The sequence below is a fragment of the Marmota monax genome, unplaced genomic scaffold (assembly GCF_021218885.2).
Source record: "Marmota monax isolate L192 unplaced genomic scaffold, Marmota_monax_Labrador192_F-V1.1 WCK01_AAM20220418_F8-fsc00077, whole genome shotgun sequence".
In the NCBI taxonomy this organism is placed as follows: Eukaryota; Metazoa; Chordata; class Mammalia; order Rodentia; family Sciuridae; genus Marmota; species Marmota monax.
The window spans coordinates 2,721,185-2,745,208 of record NW_026694610.1 but is presented as its reverse complement, the minus strand read 5'-3'; the positions used below and the strand labels follow the sequence as shown (position 1 = coordinate 2,745,208).

At 35.5% G+C, this 24,024-nt stretch overlaps 2 protein-coding genes across 6 annotated transcripts in view; one reads left to right on the top strand and one right to left on the bottom strand.

Annotated features, from left to right (window-relative positions):
- Positions 1-20,824, bottom strand: part of Lmbrd2 (LMBR1 domain containing 2) — a 51,154-nt gene extending 30,330 nt beyond the window's left edge. The window contains exons 1-7 of one of the 2 annotated variants that reach the window (XM_046422286.2): positions 20,616-20,824; positions 9,797-9,939; positions 7,887-8,123; positions 7,542-7,627; positions 4,358-4,453; positions 1,605-1,772; positions 278-488 (exon numbers count right to left, since the gene is read on the bottom strand). In XM_046422286.2, the coding sequence (XP_046278242.1) occupies positions 278-488; positions 1,605-1,772; positions 4,358-4,453; positions 7,542-7,627; positions 7,887-8,060 (735 nt within the window). In that variant the 5' untranslated portion in view covers positions 8,061-8,123; positions 9,797-9,939; positions 20,616-20,824. The remainder of the gene's footprint in view (positions 1-277; positions 489-1,604; positions 1,773-4,357; positions 4,454-7,541; positions 7,628-7,886; positions 8,124-9,796; positions 9,940-20,615) is intronic. The other variant, XM_046422285.2, reaches the window with a different exon arrangement.
- Positions 20,825-20,946: 122 nt separating this feature from the next.
- Positions 20,947-24,024, top strand: part of Skp2 (S-phase kinase associated protein 2) — a 28,901-nt gene continuing 25,823 nt past the window's right edge. For 3 of the 4 annotated variants that reach the window (XR_009224702.1, XR_009224704.1, XM_058572073.1), the window contains exons 1-2: positions 20,947-21,171; positions 21,670-21,941. Coding sequence is in view for 2 of the 4 variants with exons in the window: in XM_058572073.1 (XP_058428056.1) it covers positions 21,128-21,171; positions 21,670-21,941 (316 nt within the window). In the remaining 2 variants the exon portion in view is untranslated. The remainder of the gene's footprint in view (positions 21,172-21,669; positions 21,942-24,024) is intronic. The other variant, XM_046422350.2, reaches the window with a different exon arrangement.

The window sequence follows — 24,024 nt, the reverse complement described above, 5'->3', positions numbered from 1 at the left end:
CCAATACAACAGGCATAGCCTTATACTACTGAACATAATTTCCCAGACATTTGTCAGAAGAAGATGACACCTCAAAAGATTGCTTGCTTTAGCATGTGTAAGGTCCTAGGTTTAATCTCTAGCACTAAATGAAATAAGAAGTTATTCTGATAGAGACATCATCAAATTTGCATTTTGAAGCCCATTCATGTGCTACCAACAACCAAAAATTTGGTGACCAAAAGGAGTTACATAATACTGGTGAAAAGTTGCTTTTGTAAGATTTAAAAATGCTTACCTCCATAACATCTTCCAAATTCTCTTCTGCATCTGCTTTCTCTGTCATCAGTTTGGCTGCCTTGAAATAAGTTTTCATAAGTAGATAACCCCTTTTAGCTCCATTCCAGTATGACCGAGGAATTTCCACCAAGCCATACCCCAACAACAACACAAGAAGAAATAGACCCCATGTATTGGCAGCAGCTATTCCAATTGTCTGAAGTTGGTTCCTGAGAAAGAGAATAATAAAGCTATAATAAATACATCTTCCTACAAAAATGCAAAGTAAAACTAACTAGTATTAAATGCTTTTTCAGAAAACTGTCCTAAAAGATGGAAAAATTATTTTTATATATATACCTTCAAATCCTGTTATTTTTTTCACTCACAGCAAATAAGTATATTTTAATGGAAAGATAAAACAACTATAAAAATGGACTTTAACATAAGAAATACTATTTCAATTATAATCAAAATTAGAACCAACAATAATTCATGGCAAAAAAAATGTGTACATATTTTCACAAACAAACATACTTTTCACCAGGTACTTTCTTATTTAATATTACCCAAGAGAAGGCTGAAAAAATTTCAAATTAACTTGTGTCAAAGCCAATCTACACAAATCCCAGGAACATAACAGTGACACTTATCACTACTACTCTATTCCTAAATTTTCAGACCTGGCTTTTTGCATACATTACCCATCATAAAAACAAAATAGATTTCAATTTCATTGAAATATCTAAATCTAAAATAACTTTAAGGACAAATATGCTCTTAAACTACAATTAAAACAAAAGATACAAATATTTACAAGTTCTGGTGAGGAAAAAAAAAACAGCTATTTGTTCATTTATAAAATTTGAAGTCCTATCTAAAAATAATGTTATTAGGTAGGCACAGTGATTCATGCTGTAGTCCCAGAGACTTGGGAGGCTGAAACAAATGGATCACAAGTTCAAGGCCAGCTCAGAAAATTAGAGAAGCCCTAAGCAACTTAGTAAGACCCTGTCTCAAAATGAAAACTAAAATGTTCTGGGGATATAATTCAGTATTAAAACACCTCTGGATTCAATCCACAGTACCAAAAAATAAAAACAATGTTATTACTTTTAATATATAGCTATTAGTCAAAGCATTAATCTACCACTTACTGATTACATTTAAAGATGCTATTCCACATTTTCTTTCTTAGTAATAGAGATTATTCAAATATTCTTTTGGGGGAATTAATAAAAAAAATTTTGGAATATTTCTTGAGAAATGACCTGTATATATGAGATAGAAATTGATTTTTAAAAGTGCAAACATTCACAGAACGTTAAGAACACTACTTTTCTTACCATTCTAAATGTAAACGTGGGTTTACAGCTACATAAATTAAAAATGCTCCAAAAATCAGCAAATAGGTGCCATAATAGATTGCATTCTCAATCAGTGCAGTTTTTATTTTTCCAGTGATAGAAAACCCTCCAGATCTTGCATATGACTGCATGAAAGGTAAGAGAATCCTAGATGGGGGGAAAAATATAATAAAAAACAAAACAAAACAATTATATATCGATATAATTTCAAAACACAAGAAATACATAAATCTCAAATTTAATATGCAATTCTCAATAATAAATACAGTTATGAGTAGTTACATGTTAATACTGAATAAACATTATTAGGTGACTGTTTATTTTTGTAATATTAAACTTGACAGAAAGCAAATGCCCTAAGGCAAGAAAGAGCACTTCCTAGGAGAAAAGGAGGCCACAATGACCAGCAAAAAATACAAAAGTGTTAAATGACTTCAGATGATTCTAAAAACAGACCTTTAAAGCCTTTATGCAGAGTTTGGATTATACCCAAAGAATGAGAAACATTTTCTTTAATAGTAAGAAAGGTATGATCAAATTTAAATTTTCTATGACTTCACCAAGGACAATGGATGGAGAGGAAACAAAACCAGAACTAACTGGGAGTGGCAAGGGTAGAAGTAATAAGAAGCAGAAGAGGAAAAGACTGGTTGTCAACCTACTGATTCTAAAGTACCTAGAAGATATCCAATGGAGACTTCAAGAGGAGGAAGTAGTTGGCTATCCAACTTTAGAGTTCAGAAGAGAGTACTTAGAAATGTCAACTTTTAAGGAAGAAGTAAAGAAAAAGGGGAAGAAATCAAAGGAGACTGAGATAAAACAATAGAGGGTCAAGGAAAAAATTCAAGGAGCAGGTCAAACAAAAACCAGAGAAGGAAGTATTTGAAAGTGGAAACAAAACAATAGAATAAAATGCTGCCAAGAGGTCCAGTAAACTGATGACCTCTATGTGTGAGTGGAGGCTTGGGTGTAAAAAAATGGGTACACGGGTTGAGGAATAAGTAAATAATGAATAAATGGAGATGTCAAATGATAGTTCATTTAAGAAGTTTGGCTAAGTAAGATAAACCATGGTATGTACATAAAATGAAATATTTTATAGAAATGAAAAAGAACAGAACACTAATACACACAACGTAATGTAGATGAATCTTCCAAATATGTAAGCAAAAAAGAAATGCAAAAATATCCATACCATACAACTAATGTTTATAAGGTTCACAAACAGGCAAAGCTAATCTATGGTGATGCAAGACAGAATAATGGTTATGGGGCTGGGGTTGTGGCTCAGTGGCAGGGCACTTGCCTAGCATGTGTGAGGCACTGGGTTTGATTCTCAGCACTACATATAAATATATATATATATATATATATATATATATATATATATATATATATATATTTTTTTTTTTTTTTTTTTTTTTTTTTTTTTTTTTTTTAAAGAATCGTGGTGACCTCTATGGTTAGTGGATGACTGGGGTAACATGAGAGAGGCATCTTGGGGCATTGTTCATGTCCTGAATCACCATTATCTGAGTGTTGGTGTATAGATGCATTCATTTTGAAAAAAAGTCAAACTAAACAGAATATGCATTTTTTTCAGTATAAGTTTACACTTAAATTTTTTAAAAAGTCTCCAAAAATTTTAGTCATGATAAGATCAACAAGGTGGAGACTGGAAAGGGATTCGAGGTGAATGACTTTTTGCTTGTTGTGCCAAAACTGGAAATTATAAATAGGTAACAAGAGGTGAATGGGGTGAGTCCACAATTTAACGAGAGGGGTTAGCTTAACAAGAATGACTCTTCTGTCCTTGGAAGAAAGTTTGTTAGTGAGAAGCTAAAAGAACTGCCATCTGATGACTTCTATTTTCACTGTGAGGTTGACAGAAAGTAAAGTCCTATGCTAAGAGTAAGTGTGACTTTTAGGGAATGAGTAGAAGATAGCAACTAAGAGGACAGAAGTTTGGAGTGACTGGAAATATTTGATGTACAGAATAGGCAAACAGATTAATGAAGCAAAGAAGGAAATTCTGGTAACACTGAGGGCCCAGCTGGTTAACAAGCATGAATTTATTGGGGCACTACTCTATTCTGCTATGCAATTTGTCTTTTGTAATGTTCACCACCTCCCATTTGAGTTTGGTTGCCTCCAGAATATCTTGAGATATTCAGTAGGGAGTGAGTCTGAGATTAGTGCATAGCAGAAGGACAAAGTTATAATGGGGAGAAAGCAAGATTCTGGATACATGAAACCATGGCTATAATTCAAAGCCATGAAGGAAGAGTCAGATAAGATGACCAAACATAAAATTTTAGGGAAGACTAATATGAAGGAAATTCCCCTGAAGAAAATTCAGAGGGTTGGGATAAAGAGACAGAAAGTCAGAGAATAATGATGACCTTAGCAAGAGTAGTTTCATGTAATAATGGGTTAGAAGAAGACTAGATTGAGGGTCACAAGAGAAGGCAATAACTGCAGGGAAACAGTGACCAGGAAAACTTTTTTCTATTCTCTATATTTTTGGTCTGTTTCCCTTTTCTTCTTTTTTGTTTCATTTTTTTTTAAGATAAAAGAGACATGAGCTGGCAGAAAGAAGATACAGAGTTAAGAGAAACAATATGTAACATATGAATAAATTGCAAAATATGAGGGTTCACTGAGAAATAATCACATTTTTTTGGTTTACTTTGGCCAAATTTTTAAAAATTTTGTCCATCACTGTCACTTACCATGTTAAAAATTGTGATGTCCAATATACTACCCTCCAGAAAATTGGCATGATTCCATCAGGAATGTAACTCCATGGCTTAAAACATGGATGTTGGCTGTTTAATAACAATTTAAAGCCAATTAATCACAAACAATTTTAAGTTAAATGAATTATATAAATAATTTGTGTGTGGCAAAGTTCATTTACATCAGGTTAATAATTACTGATTTTCATAAAATTTCAGGAAAAAAACTTAAAATTCAAAGCTGACTGTCAAACAGAAAAAATGTACATGATACAAAACAGTTTGTTCTAAAAAGGAATGATTATAGTTTTCAACTTGCATTGTATTTTTTTAATATCTTTATTTTTTATTTATTTTATTTTTATGTGGTGCTGGGAATCAAACCCAGGGCCTCACACGTGCAATGCAAGCGCTGTACCACTGAACTACAACCCCAGCCCCACTGCAGTGTATTTTTAATCATTGGGTAAAAAACTCATCCCAGTTGTAGGGTTGGTTATGTTTTGTTTTGCTATTACTATCTAGCAGAAGGGGTCGGGCAAGAGAAGTCATTAGGTGATTAATTCCTGGAAATTGGAATGTAAATTATATTAGTCACACGGCATAGCTCCTGTGGACATGCACACAAGCATCTGCTTGAATTTTCTGATGATGAGTCTCTGACCATAGATTCTTCCACTTAATAATCTTCCTAGAGTGTGAGAATATCCTTTAGTCTAAAGACTTTTAATGCTATAATTGCTTCTGGTCTATATCTAGTTTTTCATGGTTCATCAAAGAGAAAAAACATATACACTTTAAATTCACTTTTATTCAAGTTAGAATATTTTATAAAAGCTGCAAAAAAAACCACACAAATACTAAAACACTGGTAAAAGTCTTCTATCAACATAGACTCATTTTTTACTTGGAAATATAATATGAATTCAATATAACCTTTTGACAATTTAAATTTTATTCATTCTTACTGCGAAAGTATGATGTTTTAACAGGATATGAAATATGAAAGGAGTATCTTACATAGAGAATAACCCCCTTGTTCTTTATAACAACTTTGTAAATTAGGCAAAAGAGAAAATGCATACTCTTTTATTTATTTAGTAATGGTGCCAAAATCTAAGAAAGTCTAGGCTCTATTTTTTAAAATATTTTTTTAATTGTAATGGACCCGATAGTTTTGTTTTAATGTGGTACTGAGGATCAAACCCAGTGCTTCCCACATGCCAGGTGAGCACTCTACAACTGAGCCATAACCCCAGCCGCTCCATTTTTTGGATATGAGACAGACTAAGAGGAAAAAGGTTTTGGAAGGTACACATTTAATAAGGGGAAGAACCAGAGCAAACAATTAGTTTTTTTTTTTCTTAAGCTCTCACTATCATCTACTGAAAGGCCCTGTGTAACAATAAAGTTTAGATTTAAGTATTTATTTATTTATTTTTTTACTTGAAAGCAAGTTTATTCTTAGTTACTACTGGGTTCATAAACATAATTTTTTTATTTTATTGTTGGTTGTTCAAAACATTACAAATTTCTTGATATATCATATTTCACACTTTGATTCAAGTGGGTTATGAACTCCCATTTTTACCCCATATACAGATTGCAGAATTACATCAGTTACACATCCATTGATTTACATATTGCCATACTAGTGTCTGTTGTGTTCTGCTGCCTTTCCTATCCTCTACTATCCCCCCTCCCCTCCCCTCCCCTCCCCTCCCCTCCCCTCTTCTCTCTCTACCCCCTCTACTGTCATTCATTTCTCCCCCTTGTATTATTTTTCCCTTTCCCCTCACTTCCTCTTGTATGTACTTTTGTATAACCCTGAGGGTCTCCTTCAATTTCCATGCAATTTCCCCTTCTCTCTCCCTTTCCCTCCCACCTCTCATCCCTGTTTAATGTTAATCTTCTTCATTTCCATGCAATTTCCCCTTCTCTCTCCCTTTCCCTCCCACCTCTCATCCCTGTTTAATGTTAATCTTCTTCTCCTGCTCTTCCTCCCTACTCAGTTCTTAGTTACTCTCCTTATATCAAAAGAAGACATTTGAAAAAAAAAAAAAGAAAAAAAAAAGAAGACATTTGGCATTTGTTTTTTTAGGGATTGGCTAGCTTCACTTAGCATAAGTCTGATAGAAGAAAAAGCTGGCTCCGATCTACATATTGTGGGGGCTCCAAATTCCTTAATAGGATACCCATAGCACAAGAGTTAATAACAAGAATCAACAAATGGGACTTACTTAAACTAAAAAGTTTATTCTCAGCAAGAGAAACAATAAGAGAGGTAAATAGGGAGCCTACACCCTGGGAACAAATCTTTACTCCTCACACTTCAGATAGAGCCCTAATATCCAGAGTATACAAAGAACTCAAAAAATTAGACAATAAAACAACAAACAACCCATTCAACAAATGGGCCAAGGACCTGAACAGACACTTCTCAGAGGAGGACATACAGTCAATCAACAAGTACATGAAAAAATGCTCAACATCTCTAGCTGTCAGAGAAATGCAAATCAAAACCACCCTAAGATACCATCTCACTCCAGTAAGATTGGCAGCCATTATGAAGTCAAACAACAAGTGCTGGCTAGGATGTGGGGAAAAGGATACACTTGTACATTGCTGGTGGGACTGCAAATTGGTGCAGCCAATTTGGAAAGCAGTATGGAGATTTCTTGGAAAGCTGGGAATGGAGCCACCATTTGACCCAGCTATTCCCCTTCTCGGTCTATTCCCTAAAGACCTAAAAAGAGCATGCTACAGGGACACTGCTACATCGATGTTCATAGCAGCACAATTCACAATAGCAAGACTGTGGAACCAACCTAGATGCCCTTCAATAGACGAATGGATAAAAAAAAATGTGGCATTTATACACAATGGAGTATTACTCTGCATTAAAAAATGACAAAATCATAGAATTTGCAGGGAAATGGATGGCATTAGAGCAGATTATGCTAAGTGAAGCTAGATTTAAGTATTTAAAGCTCAGATTTAAATATTTAAAGTTTAGAATACCACATAATAAAATAACTACTAGCAAAGAATGAAAATGGGAAGATCAGTAGAAAATAACTTTTCTAAATACACAATCTGGATGATAAAAACTGCTAATTTTTAAGCAATTTTCTCTACAATAGTTACATTAAAAAAAAAAAGAAAATGAAATACATACCTTGGAACTGGGGTAACAATTGCTGTACTGTTATTTTCAGGAGGGCTGGAATTTGCAGCGGCATGCCTGCACCGGTTGTATATTGTCTAAAGCAATGAATACATGGTTTAAACAATGAGAATCAAAAAGTTACCAAGTACTCAAGGGATATTAGAGTTGGTAAATCTGCCTACCAAAACTTACCTTCCTGGCTATGCTGTTTAACAATCAAATTCCTAAAATAACATTTAAATTCTAAATATAAGTATAACCTTATACAATTCAGCTGTCTTAAAAATAATATATCTCAAACAAACTGCACAATTAGTTGCTTTCTAAATTGCGAAAATTTGTTTCGCATCTTACCGTACTAACATCCAGAGGCAGTATGAAGACGATAAGAAAGCAGAGATACCAAGCAAGCAGTGTTCCAACAATTACAAGTCTATGCTGTTTCTTAAAGTCTCCGTATCGATGAAGTAGGAATAACGCCAGAAAAAAGACAAAAACAATCTCGAGTCCCAAAGCTGCACCACTCATTATTGAATGTTCACTCTGATGAACCAAAGTTATTCATGTATGCTTCTGAACCATATCTATTCACTGAAAAAAATAAAGAATAAAATGTAGCATTAAAACTGGAAGTGACCATTTGGAAATGTTCTAAATATTTACTAACATATTCATAGCCTCTTTGGAAAACTGTCATGCTTTACATTGGACTATGAATAAGATGAAGAGGATAATTCCTAACATTAAGTCCTATATCTTACTTTTCAAAGCACATCTTAAAATTTTCATATACAGTTGGGCACAGTGGTGCACACCTGTAATCCTAGGGACTCTGGAGGCTAAGGCAAGAGGATCTCAAGTGTGAGGCCAGCCTTAGCAATTTAGTGAGACTATCTCAAAATAAAAAATAAAAAGGGCTGGTTGTGGAACTCAATGGTAAAGCACCTCTGGGTTCAATCCCCAGTACTTAAAAAAAAAAAAAAAAATCACATACATTGTATCTTCATAAAAAAATTTATCTGACAAACGTCACACAAGTTCTTAAAATATTACAAATTAAGAAATTCTCTTTTTATATATTTTTTAGTTGTCAATGGACCATTTATTTATTTATTTATTTATGTGTGGTGCAGAGTTTTGATATAGTGTCATTTGGGAGTTTGTGTCTTAAGTATTGACAGAATATTTTAAACAAACATGCTATCCTAGGAAATTAGGATCCTAGGAAATGGAAATTTAGTAAAATAACGTTTTATTTCTTTCTTTTTTCTTTTTTTTTTTTATTGCAGCAGTTTTATACACTATTTGGGGAAGGCAGGGACTTTACATACATCATAGCATCTCTTAGCAAATCATCACAGACCCTGGGAAAATCATAAAACAACTCTAAAACATGATTAGCACATTCACTGGCAGGAACGAGTTGGGTAGGGGTTAGTACAACAGGTGGAATTCGTTTTCAAATAAAGTTTTCTAAGATGATTCATAGCCCATAATTTAATATTTTCTAAGACAGGAAGGAAGAGAGAGGAACTAATGGGAAGAAACCTTTCCTTTGTTTAAAACATTAGTTTCCTTTTTTTTTTTTTTGCTAATATTTTCTAACAATTCAACTTCAAGAACTTGAAATTTATTTATTTACTGTTTTACAATATTATTTGCCATTTATCTATGTAAACCTTATTTTCTTTAGAGAAAGCCATTTTACCTATTTTATGTGCAAAAAATCATCAATGCCACTGAATAAAATCATACATTTGAAAATATTTTAAAATGTATGATAAATATTGATTATACAGATGTCAGCAAGACTTATTCAATATCTCTCCACTCCTAAATAATTTACCTTTACTAACTGAAGGCAGTTAAATCAATGTTAGGCATATTTGCTTGTCTACGGATGATTACTGATATTTTAACATTGAGAATAAATATCATAATGCCACCCAACAAAATAAAAATAAAGCAGAATTGATAATATACTTCAAGTGTACAAACCTCTCCAGCCAAAACTAGTTATAAGAAGAGTAAAAGTTTGATTACTTTAATGGACTAAATTAACTCTACATGAAATATCACAAAAATCACATTTTAAACTATTTTCTTCACTATTTATTTATGTTGTTGAAGTGACTTCTTTCCATTCATCTACAAATTTAAAACACTAATGTTTTCAGTTTTCCTAAATGTATAAAGTTGAACCCCTTTCATTGTTCTCTATCCCCTTATCTTGTGACATTTTCCCAGTATGCACTTATATCTACCTGATACATGTTCTTTGTATACATTGTCTCCCTTTATTTTTCCTTCCCTAGATTCCAAGACAGTAGCACTTAACTATTTTATCCATACCATATCCTAAGTATCTGGAGTTGTGTTTGGCATATAGTAGGTATTCAAGAAATATCTGTTGAAGGAATAAAAGAATGAATTAAAAAAATTACTGTATACTTTAGTATTTACACAATTTTTTTCTATTTCTGCTCATTTCAAAGGCAATCTTTTTAAAGCAAGAATAGATTAAATATTTTACTGAAAGCTCAAGGTAGAATACACTCATGAAAACTGTTAACCATCTTCAAGATCCAGCTTTAAAAAAAATCATTTAGTGTGAAATTATTGTTTAAGTGCAACATATTTATTGTGTGAAAATCCCTTAGTTTGTCTGAGGTATTTATTTACCTGAAATTGCCCAATGCAAAGAATATGATAATCAAATCATAGGGAAAAAGACTGAATATTATAGATTATGAAAAAAATGCTAAATGATAGCATCTTACTGAAAATCACCCTAATATTAACTGAAAAACTAAATACATGCAATTTTACATAATATGCATAAAAACAATAAGACAACAATGACATAGGAAAAACATGGGCATAAACAAAAAACAAAATCATAGTTATAACTTGCCACTATTACTTTTTTTTTACTATCACTCAGTTTCTCAGTCTGATTCACATTACTTTAAAATGATGTAGACAAATAGAATTATGGATCCTTTATTCTAGTACTAAAGAAATTATTTTGTTATATTACTTCTTATATTCAGTGTATTAATCTCCTATCACTGCTGTAATAAAGTATTACAAACTTAGTAACTTATAAAAACACCAATTTCTTATTCATAGTTTCTGTGGGTCATAAGTTCAAGCACGACATGGCTCAGCTGAGTTCTATGCTTAGGTGTCAGTAGGTTTGCATTCCTCTCTGGAGAAGAATCCATTTCTAAGCTTATTCAGGCTGTTGGTAAATTCAGTTATTTATGGTTATAGAACAGAGATCCCTCTTTCCTTATAAGCTGCCAGTTAGCATTTGTCCTTAGCCAAGAGGACTCTTCCCAGCCTTTTCATGTAGCCCTGTATATGATTTTTAAAAATTATATACATTTAAGGTGTACCACATGATGTTTTGTCAATATACCATAATTAAACTAATTAATATATCCATTTCTTTACATAGTTACCTTTTTCCTTTTCTTCTTTTTTTTCCTTTTGGTGGTCATGTATATCTTAGAGCAATGGCTTGTCAAGTCATTCTCAAAAAGTGATGTCCTCTTTTGCCCTAAGCTGGGAGAGGTTCGCCTTTCAGGGCTCATTTGATAACACTGGATCCATCTGAATAATCTAACTATATTTAATGGTTCCAGAGATTAGGAAATAGACATCACTGTGCCTCTATTATTGTGTTTACCACATTATCTATTTTTCTTCTTTTGTCTTTTTTTAATATTTATTTTTTAGTTGTACACAATACCTTTATTTTGTTTATTTGTTTTTATGTGGTGCTGAGGATCAAACCCAGGGCCTCACACCTGCTAGGCGAGAGCTCTACCGCTGAGCCACAACCCCAGCTCTTCTTTTGCCTTTTTATGACATAGGTGAGGCCTACTGGTCCCATGAAATTGGAGATAAAAACTGGAGTTTCCCTAACTTGAGATGAGAATATAATAGTTTTAAAGTCCATATCTTTGAACTTATATCTAAATTCAAGTGAGGAATTTTTATAGCACAAAATGATAATACTTTCTGGGGTTCCTTATGAATTCCTATATGTTAATTAAAACAATTTTCTATTGAAAGATAGGGGCGTCTTATTCTCCATGTGATTTAGTTATTTGACATTAAATATAATTTCTTGAAAATTTTCAATTAAAGTATAATTTAATAATAAAGATTAGAAAACTCAAGCCTAGATTTAAAAAACCAAAACCTCATTGCTAGAGGGGATAACAACTTGACAATATGTATCGAAAACCTTTTGAAAAGTACATATCCTTTGTCCTAGCAATTCCTTTTCAGATAAATTATTCTCAAAAAAAAAAAAAGATAAAAAAAGATTTATCTTCCATGTTATTTTTCATTACAGCATTAAATATAAAAACAGGCCAACTTAAATATTTGTACTAAATAGTCCATCACCATTGGCCACAGATTTTTTGAGAAAAACAGTCATGGGTTTTAGAACTTATTATCCTGATGCTCTGACCATGACTGACAGGAGCAGGGACCCATGCTTAGTCAAGGGTTACCTAACTATGCAGAGAATGACTAAAGAGAGCACGAGAGTCCCCCACTTAGAAAAAAGAAGAGATCCAGAGAGACACATTAAGAGATATAAAAAGTGATAGAAGTAAGGAGTATACACAAGAAACACACACATATGCATGGACAAACACACACCAAAATGCTGACAGCAGTTGTAACCATGTAGTAAAGAGATGATTTCTAATTTCTTCTTTGTGCTTTCTTGGATCCATGTAGGTTACTTTAGTTTTAAAAAATGGAACTATATTATTTTATAATTTTAAATTTATTTAAAAATCAATGTAGTAATATGAAGGTAAAATACACAGAGAATGAAATTTTTTTGCAGGGTGTTAAGTATCTAACATTACAACTCTTTTAAAATATAAATGTTTTCTTATACCTTAGCAAACCTGGGTTTGAAATTCCAACTCTATTTAGTACTTGTATAACTTTATGCAACTTATGCTGCAAAATGAGGATAATCACCTCACACAGGTTGCTATGAGGATCAAATGATATATAAAAGTAAAACACCATGAAGGAGTTCCAGGCATTAGAATAGGTACAAAATAAATGCTAGCTACTAAACTTTGTTGCTTTTGTATGAAGGGCATTTAGGAGATTAGTTGCCTCAATGATCTAAAAGAGTAGTTTTACCCTAAAAGGTTTACTCTCAGTTCCCTCAAAAAAAAAAAAAAAAAAAAAAAAACTACAAAATAGAGGCCAGGTGCACTGTTGCAGGCCTATAATCCCAGTAGTTTGGGAGGTTGAAGCAGGAGGATTGCAAGTTCAAAGCTAGCCTCAGCAACTTAGTGAGGCCCTAAGCAACTTAAAAAAGATATTTTTTAAAAGGAATAGGGAGCTCAATTCACAATAGCTAAGCTATGGAACCAACTTAGGTGCCCTTCAACAGATAAATAAAGAAAAGGCCAAATGTTCTCTCTGACATGCAGATGCTGAAACACAAAAAGGGAGGAGAAGGGAAGTACAGAAGTTCATTAGATTAGACAAAGGGGAGGGAAGGAAAGGCAAGAAGGATGGGAAGGAGAAAGACAGTAGAATGAATCAGACATAACTTTCCTATGTTCATATATGAATACAAGTCCAGTGTAACTCCACATTATGTATAATCACAAGAATGGGAAGGTATACTCTATGCATGTATAATATGTCAAAATACATTCTATGGTCATATAACTAAAGAGAACAAATAATTTTTTAAAAATCATATTGCAGATAGTATCAATGTTATTCTCCTCCTTTTGTTAAAATACAACCAAAATTATAATAAAGATTATCTGTGGGTGATGGGAAAAAAAGAGGGCTGAAGATGTGACTTAGTGGTGAAGCGTAACTGGGTTCGATTCCCAGTTCCAAAAACAAAAACAAAAATAAACTTAAATAAACCTATGAAATGGTAAGTAACTTTTTATTTTTCAGTCTGGGTTCTCCCATATTCCTATAGAACAAGATATGAGCCTGGCTCCTGTTGTTTTTCTCAACAAATTAGGATTATCTCTTTTGGTCAGCAGGATAGACTAAACAGCCTTTTCATCTGTTAAGAGACAGAACACATCTCAAGAGTTGTGTGGAGAAGGTGTGCCTGACTCATCAATGCTACATAGAAAGAAAATCTCATTCTCCTAGGCACACAATCAAAAAAGAAGTGGACAATTATAAATCATTTGATAAATGGTAACCACATGCAGCTTTGCAAAAATTTTAAGGGCAAAAAGGAGAAATAGGTCTTTGATGACCACAGTAGTTGATTAACATTCTAACATCAACGCAACAAGTAGTTTTACTTAAAAATGCCAATTCACTCATTCTGTCAAATTTTAGTCTCTGACAAGCAGGCAGATCATACCTTCGAAACATCAGTTCCAAAAGCCTAAATCAATAAAATCTAATTCAAGCTTTTTCCAATCATCAAGATATTATTTAATATTACTGTCAAATGCTTTTATTATAGTTTAACAATCAGCTTGCTAATGTTACTTAGAGTACTAGTTCCTTACCCTTTTATGGTTGATAATGATTCTTTAGGCTAATTATACTCCAAATGGAAGATTTAAAGGTTAAGATAATTTTAGAATTTCAAGAACCCCAGTGTTTAAAATGAGAATTGATGAGAATGTAAGCAATGTAACTTACATGTAAGCAATTGATGAGAATGTAAACAAAAAAATGACAAAATTTTTGTCAAAATCAAAGATTTTACAGGGATGCTCTCTTTCACCACTTCTATTTAACATAGTTCTTGAAACACTAGTCAGAGTTATTAAAAGGATGAAAGAAAATTAAAGGATATGGATAGGAAAAGAAGATCTCAAATTTATCACTATTTGCTGATGATATGATTCTATACCTAGAAGACCCCAAAAATTTCACCAGAATACTTCTAGATCTAATACATGAATTCAGCAAAGTAGCAGGATATAAAATCAACACTCATACATCAAAGGCATTTCTGTACATCGGTGACAAAGCCTCAGAAAGAGAAACTAGAAAAACTACCCGATTTTAAGAGCCTCAAAAAAAAAAAAAAAAAAAAAAAACTTGGGAATCAACTTAATGAAAGAGGTGAAAGACTTCTACAATGAAAACTAAAGGATGCTGGAGAAAGAAATTAAAGAAGACCTTAGAAGATGGAAAGATCTACCTTGTTCTTAAATAGGCAGAATTAATATTGTCAAAATGATCATACTACCAAAAGCACAATATAGATTTAATGCAATTCCAATCAAATTCCAAATGACATTCCTCACAGAAAAAGAAAAGGCAGTCATGAAATTCATCTGGAAAGATAAGAGACCCAAAATACTAAAGCAATCCTCAGCAAGAAGAGTGAAGCAGGTGGCATCACCAGACTTTTCAGAGCTATAGTAACAAAAACAGCATGGTATTGGCAACAAAACAGACTTGTAGGCCAATGGTACAGAATAGAGGACACAGAAACAAACCCATATAAATACAGTTATCTTATATTAGACAAAGGCACCGAAAATACATATTAGAGAAAAGATAGCCTCTCCAACAAATGGTGCTAGGAAAACTGGAAATCCATATGCAACAAAATAAAATTAAGCCCCTATCCCTCACCATACACAAAACTCAATTCAAAGTGGATCAAGGACAGAGGAATTAAACCAGAGTCCTTGCACCTAATAGAAGAAAAAGTAGGCCCAAATCTCCATCATGTGGGATTAGGCCCCGACTTCCTTAATAAGACTCCTATCTGGATAGGATGTGGGAAAAAAGGTACAATCATATATTGCTGGTGGGACTGCAAATCGGTGCGACCACTTTGGAAAGCAGTATGGAGATTCCTCAGGAAACCTGGAATGGAACCACCATTTGACCCAGCTACCCCGCTCTTCGGTCTATACCCAAAGGACTTTAAATCAACCACACCAATGTTTATAGCAGCTGAATTCACAATAGTTAAAGTATGGAACCGACCTAGATGCCCATCAATAGACGAATGGATAAAGAAACTGTGGTATATATATACACAAAGGAATAAACTGTGGTATATATACACAAAGGGATACTACTCAGCATTAAAAGAGAATAAAATTATGGCATTTGCAGTTAATGGGTGAAGCTTGAGAATATTATGCTAAGCAAAGTAAGCCAATCCCAAAAAGCTAAAGGCCAAGTGTTTTCTCTGATTAATAGATGTTGATCTATGATGGAGGAGGGACCATAAAAAGAATGAAAGAACTTTAGATTGGGCAAAGGAGACAGTGCGAAGGGATTATGAGGATAGGAAAGATGGTGGAATGAAATGAGACATCATTACCCCAGGTACAGATATAATTGCACAAATGGTGCATCACTACACCAGGTACAACCAAAGAATTGAAATGTTGCACTCCATCTTTGTACAGTGAATTGAAATGCATTCTGATGTCTAAATGCATCTGTCTACTAGTATAACTAAGTAGAACAAATTAAAAAAAATTTAAAGCCAAAAAAAGAAGAAAACACAAAGGCTTCTATAGCACAAGAATTAAAATCAAGAATCAATAAATGGGATGGATTCAGACTAAAAAGCTTCTTCTCAACAAAATAAAAAATTAATGAAGTGAATAGAGAGCCTACAGAATGGGAGCAAATTTTTACCACATGCACATCAGATAGAGCACTAATCTCTAGGATATATAAAGAAGTCAAAAATCTTAACACCCCAAATAACCCAAGCAATAAATGGACCAAGGAACAGAACAGACACTTCTCAGAAGATGTTATACAATCAATTAACAAATATATGAAAAAAGATGTTCAACATCTCTAGCAATTAGAGAAATGCAAATGAAAACTACTTTAAGATTTCATCTCACTCAAGTCAGAATGGCAGCTATTATGCATACAAACAACAAGAAGTGTTGGCCAGGATGTGGGGGAAAAGGTACAGTCATATTGCTGTTAGGACTGCAAATTGGTACAGCCAATATGGAAAGCAGTATGGAGATTCCTTGGAAAACTGGGAATGGAACCACCATTTGACCCAACTATCCCTCTCCTGGGTTTTATACCCAAAGGACTTAAAAACAGCATACCACAGGGATACAGCCACATCAATGTTTATAACAGCACAATTCACAATAGCTAAATTGTGGAACTAACCTAGATACCCTTCAGTAGATGAATGGATAAAGAATATGTGGTATATATACACAATGGAATATTACTCATCATTAAAAGAGAATAAAATCATGGCATTTGCAGGTAAATGGATGGAACTGGAGAATATTATGCTAGTTGAAGTAAACCAATCCCCCCTCCAAAAAAAATGTGGAATGTTTTCTCTGATATAAGGATGCTGATTCAGAATGGGGATGGTGGGGTGGGAAGCATGGGAGGAATAGATGAACTTCAGATAGAACAAAGGGAAGGGAGGGAGCATGGGGGTAGGAATGAAGGTGGAATGAAACAGACATCATTACTCTAAGTACATGTATGAAAACACAAATGATGTGACTCCACTTTGTGTACAACCAGACATGAAAAAATGTGCTCTATTTGTGTAATATGAATTGAACTGCATTCTGCTATAACAAATTAGAAAAAAAAATAAACCAAAGATTCTGAAACTGAATGAAAAAAACCTCAAATTTGAATGAATGAATCTAATGATTCATCAGACTCAGTGTTAAATAGTACCTCTACTCAGACAATGAATAATAATGATCTTGAGATACTTCAAGATCCTAATAATGAAAAATAAAAAGAATCAGAACTAGAAGTGAAGAATAATGGCAACAATTCTCTACTGCCAATGAAACTTTAAATCTTGCTTAACATAATCATTATTCTCATATTTAAATATCTTGAAAAAAATAAATAAATAAATAAATATCTTGAGTTTTGAGAAAGTTCATTTTAGGATGTAGAATACCATAATAGACTATCACCATCATTCTAAAAATGAGAAAAAGTCATAGTATGTTTTGAAACCATATAAGAGCTTAGTGGGCAAACCAACCAAGTAACCTGAATTCCAAAGTGTAAGGAGCCCCTCCAAGCAACTTACAAAGAGAGATACATTATAATTTGTTTCACCTTCAGCAAGGCATGAAAGGGAAGACAGCAACCAGGTAGGTAGGTAAGAAAAGCAAAAACTTAACAAATTCTTAAGATTCCAGGTATATAAATTGTAGACTTACTTCAATACATAATAAACCTTAGAATCCTTCTTAATAACAAAGTAATTTTTAAAAAAGGAAGCACTGACATTTAGTATGTGTCTGCCATATTCAAAGCATGGTGCTAGCACTTACTATGCTTAATCCAACAAAATTTCACAATCTAGTAAGAAAGGATGGTATCCTTGCTTAATAAAGGGAAAAATGGCATAGAATGAATAAGTACTTTGCCCAAATTCCCATACCAGTAAGTAGCAAAGCCAGAGGCATCCTGACTTGGATTGCAATCCAGCTTGGATGGCAATTACATGTCTCATCTCCAATCCAGATATCCTTTCTTGCTGTAATTTAAATTGTTTAAATAACTTCTTTAGTTCAGTTTTCCAGTGGACAAATTAAAAAAATCATTCTCCTATTAATTATTCTTTTATATATACAAGACAAAATGCTAAGAAAATCTTGTTTAATGTACAATTTAACTTTTTACTTTTCAGGTATTGTAACTTTAATCGATTTATAGAAATATATGTCTCATCTACACAGGAAAAGTAGAAAAGAAAACAGAGCAAAGGAGAACCCTTTTCTTCTTTCCCCAGTATCTGTCCATCACACAGCATTAAATTGAAAATAACTAAAGGTCTAGTTTAAAACTAATCAAGGGAAAAGAATCTTTCTGAAATTTGACAGGTGAAAACTTTTGCTTTGTAATTTCCCTCAGTCTTTGGTGCCTGAAACTAAATAATGTGAGAATAAAACTAAATGAATTTTAAAATTCACTTCATGCTATGATGGCATTAAGGTAAAAGCACATCATTCTTCTACTTAAATGAAATCTCTTTTATAATAATTGATAATCAAAACTGAAACTACCAACTACTAGTAAATTATGCTAGTAATTATTTATGGTTGCCAGTCCTTTTAGGCCCCTCCTAAGGCCTACTAATATTGATCAATTTGTAACTATGCTGTGATTTTGACTATGCATAAATGATATCACTCTTGCTATTTCCAAGCATCTGATGTTTCATGATAAACACTTTTCTGATTTACAAAGTAACTTTTAATTCTATCTGAAGTTTCCAGAGTATTAGAAACTTTTACTTACCCTAATGTCATTTGCAGTTATAAAAATGTAACTCTTTTGGATACTGATCTATCAATTCTAATACTAGAAATATGGTATATGCAGTATGCCAAATAAGATTAAACTGACAAGATTAATCAGGAAACTAAAATATGATACATTAGTAACAATCACAATGCAATACTTTTAAAAAAGGAATCAGACAGCTGTCTCTATGTAGCTAGTAATTTCAAATCTTCAAATCAACACAATTTATGTATGTTTAAAAAGTCATGTGTACCTATTTAAACTTTTACTTATTAAGACCACAATTAGAGGGAATCAATAACACACACACACACATATATATATATACTCTCTCTCACACTAACAAGTTTAAATATTTGTTACCAAGGCAAAATGCATTCTAATTTTCAAAGTTAACAGGCTCTACCTTGAGCCCTAGAAAGGACTTAGTGTCCACTAATTCAGGTATCATACATATTCTAGCTCTTTTTGAACATATGGGTGTGAGTGTATGGATGTGTACATGTATTTATTATATGGTTTTGTGTGGGGTATTTTTGGCTTTTGTTTGATTTTATGTTTTTGCTAAAACATTTACCTAGTGAGTTGCAATCTTAAGGGAAAGGATGTAGATAGAGTTAAACTAAGGTGACTGCTTTCTCCAAAGTAACATATAGGTTACTTTATGTCAAAAAACAGAAGGTTGCATTTTAAAATATTTTCCATATAGTAACGTTATTTAATGAATTCTGAACAATGAGCTCAGTATTCTTCATACCGTTTCAATTAACATCAATTTGTGAACAGATCTTCTCTTTACACCAATCTCACCTACTTTCAAGAACAAAGAGTGTTAGAATTTCTTCCTCTATGGAGAGGTAACAAGTTAATTTTCAAGCCAAGGATCAAGCTTGAAACAAGCACATACCTGAGAAAGGAAGGTTCTTCCCCCCTCCTCCTTCTTCTTCAAAGAAACACAACGTTATGTCATACAGCATATGAACTAATATTCTAATATGTTTGTAATGAAGCTGGCTTGCTTACTTCTGAACCTTATAAATGCTCTTTATTTTTTATTAGGCTTGGGATTTATCCCCTTTTCCTCTCTCACTGTTTTCCCGGGGTCACAGTTATAAACAATACAGTTTGCACAATGAATTTCGCATGGTCATCCTACCTGAAATACCGCAAGCTCCCTACTCTAACCACCCCCAACCTACTCTACTCAGAGATATGCTAAATGAAGCCCGCTTTTAGGCTGCGACGCAAATGCACGCAGCCGGTGGAGCCAGAGCACCCGAATAGCTTTCCGGTGGCCCTCTGCTTCGCACAGCCCTTTGCATTCATACCGTAATCTTATTTGTTCGCTTGCTAGAATTTATGAGGCTGGTCAAGCCTTTAAGGTGATACCCAGCTTTCCCACTCCACACAGGAACCATTGTGGTGTTTGGCTCCCCTAAAATTAAACCACCGCTTCTAGTTCATCTGCGCTTTAGTTTACACGTTATCTGAAGTGATCCTCACTCCCAGCCCGTGAGAGCTGCGTCGCTGTCGCGGTGCCTATTTTATAGATGAGGTAAGAATCTTCCTGGTGGAGAAACAAGCTTCCTGGCAAAGGGACTGGCAGGTGTGACACGGCGGCTCGCAGTTTCTCACCTGACCGGCGGGCCTGGCTGCTGCCTCCATTCAGGCCAGGGAGGTGGGCCTCGCGACAGCGGCCGTTCAGAGACTTCCAGGGACCCCCTTTATCTCTACCTGCGCTCGCCCGGACCCCAGACCCCATCGCGCCTCACAGCTCCCACTAAGGCTCACCGTCCGATCTCGCCAGACAGCGTCTGGAAAGGACAGAGAAGCTCCACGTCCGCCACAGCCGTCCAGGGTCTGAGACCCACGAGCACAGGCGACGGCGGTGGCGGTCACCAGAAGGCCTTCGGATTCCCGGGAAAGGAAAACTCGTCCACAGTCAAGCAGCTGACATTTCCCAGTCAGTCGGAGCTCCGCCCACTTCCGTTTCCCCGCCTACTCTGGGTGTTTTCCTGCCCTGCTCCGCGGGGGATTGTGGGTATCTGCAAGGCGGGGAAAATCTCAAGGGAAGGAAGTCGGAGAGAGTTCGTCAGACTGCGAGATAGGCCAAGAACTACAATTCCCAGCAGGCTGCGGGGCCGCGGAGGCCGCGGTGGAAAGCGGGCAGGAGAGCCCTGCGCGCGCTGCAGGAATGGAACGTTGCTAGAGTGCGCGGGTCTGGCTGCTGGGGGCTGGAACCGCACGCTGGGAGCTGTCGCGCGCCAAAGCGGGAATCCGGGAGGCGGGCAGTTGTGCAATTAATGCAGGTATTTAAAACTCCCGAACCTGTGGACGCCATGCACAGGTAAGCCGACTGCAGAAGAGGGCAGAGCATGAATGGACCGTCTCAATTCTTTTAGGCCGCGCATGTTGCTACTTTTGCTAAGATTGTTACTAATGCTGTATTGTTGCCTAGAGCACCTTTTGGGGGGAAAATGGATGGATGGATGTTTTAGAGCGAGGATCAGCGTGCAGTTTTATTTGGCGTCTCTAAATGGGTTTTTCTCCTACCATTTTCATTCACTCACATTGCTCTTCCTCTTTCCTTGTTCCCTCCACGGGAAGAAATTCTTGAGGCCTTGTACGGGATCCTAAATCAAAACTCCTTTTGGATCTCTCCCCCACCCCCACCCCGTTTTTCCTTTCATTCTTGGGAACTCGCTGAAGGCACGTAACAAATGCAATTCTTTTAGCTGCTTTGAAAGTTGTCTACAACCCATAATTTGCTACTTCTTGCATGCCTACTTTGGAATTTTTTAGGGGTGTGCTTTCAAAAGGAATGGGGTATTGTGCCCTTCTGCAGGAAGCACCTCCAGGAGATTCCGGACCAGAGTAGCAACGTTACCACCAGCTTCACGTGGGGATGGGATTCTAGCAAGACTTCTGAACTGCTGTCAGGCATGGGGGTCTCCGCCCTAGAGAAGGAGGAGGTGGACAGTGAGAACATCCCCCAGGAACTGCTCTCTAACCTGGGCCACCCTCAGAGCCCCACACGGAAACGGCTGAAAAGCAAAGGGAGTGACAAAGACTTTGTGATCATTCGCAGGCCTAAACTCAATCGAGAGAACTTCCCCGGTAAGAGATGAGGGGAAAACTGTCAGTTATATAAGGGGTAGATTGGATTGTTTTGTTGGTAACCCTTCGCTGGGGGATCTTTTAAATTTTTCTTTCAGAATTACTTAGTTAAAAGTTATTTTCCAATAAAGTGGGACCAATGCTAATTAAAATCTACTGAAATCTTTCTAAGTCTCTAAGTCGTCTAATGCACAATCTACTTGAAACTTTTAACCCATGAAAAGACTTTGCTGCCTTTTTCCTTAGAAGGGCATCTGCCTGCCCAAAGTCCAGCTCACTACCACTGATAAATGGGAACATAAACAATGATCTTCTTTTAGGATCCCTTTTGTTTATAATTGCTGCTTTTTACTTCATTAAGCTTTCTGCCTTAATCACATTAGCTATTTGTCAATAGATTGCTAAAATGAATGTTATTCAAAGTGGTGGAAACTTGTCTCCCAGGTCCACGCCCAGATGGGCTTCTCCTGGGATGTTCATCTCCATTACTGTGGCATTATCCTTTCAGTCACCCAATACAGAAGATGAAACCTGATTTTTCACCTTTCCCAATGTCTAATCAATCTTCGTATCTTTCCCTCTTGTCTAGTAAATATTTCTCAAGTTCTCCTCATTTTGACTGAATTATTGTCATGGACTCATGATTTCCACCTTCTTTTCCCCGGGTCCATTCCCCAGAGTTGGAATGAATTGACCAAATTGATTGACTTTTGGTATCAGGGATTGAACCCAGGGGCACTTAATCACAGAGCCACATCCCCAGCTGTATTTATTTTGAAACAGGTTCTCACTAAGTTTCTTAGCGCCTCACTAAGTTGCTGAAGCTGCCTTTGAACTTGTGATCCTCCTGTCTCAGCCTCTGGAGCAGCTAGGATTATAGGCATGTACCACCATACCCAGCCTATTTTTTATTTTAATGAGACAGGGTCTCGATAAGTTGCTTAGGGCCTCACTAAATTACTGAGCCTGGGCTTTGAACTTGTGATCCTCCAGCCTCAGCCTCCCCAGCTGCTTAATAGCTTACAGACTTTCACCCCTGTGCTCAGCTTATTCTCTTTTTAGTAGCTCCCCATTTCCTGGTTTCTTAAGCAAGTGAATGAATGCCTCTGGGTGGACAGAACCCTGAACCCTGGAGTCTCAAAGCCATGGGGTAAACATAGAACATTGACCTGGGGGTAATGAATTTTGCTTGCTAATAAGTCATTTAAAACATTAATTCAGCAATATTTGCTAAGCACCTACTATGTGCTTAGCATTGTTCTAGGTGCTGAGGATATAACACTGAGCAAACATTCCTACCCTCAGGAACATTCATTGTAGTGAGGAAACACAATAAACATAATAAATATGGTATTTCATGCAGTATTGTTAGAAAGTGATAAGTATGATGCCTAAAAACAGAAATTAGAGCAAGCCAGGAGGGAGTGGAAGTCCTGGGGTGGAAGGTAGATTGCAGTTTTAAATAGGAGACTGAGGGAAAGCCTCAGTTAGACAGTGGCCTTTAAGCAAAGGCATAAAGGAGGTAAGGGACTATGCCATGCAAATATCTTGGAGGAAAGAGCCCCAGGTAAAAGGGACAACTCTTGCAAGATCCTGGAGAAATGGATGACATGTTTGCCCAAGGAACAACAAGGAAGCCTTATACCAACAGTGGGAAAGGAAAGCGTAGGGGGAGGAGAGGCTAGAGGTGGTGTTGAGCAGAGCTGTGATGCAACCCTGTGGAACCTTTTGAAAAAACTCTGGTTTGCTCAGACTAAACTGCCTGGGATGGAGGATAAAAGTCAAGATGTGTGGGGGAGGATCAGCAGTAATCAGATTCTGGATATATTCTGACATTAGAGACAGTAGAATCAGGAGGCTGTTGAATTATCTGTGGAAGAGGTGATTAGAGTCTAAACTGAAATTGGGTTAGTGATGATGGAGAAGACAGATTAAAGAAATAAGAGCCAAGGTAAATAAGTACATCTCTAAGTTCTCCTGTGTGGCTTTGTTTGCAGAAGAGTTGATGAGTTGATTGCTTGTTTGCTTTAAAAAAAAAATCTGTTTCCTCAACCCTTTCTTTAGAAAAGAGAGCCTTGTCCAA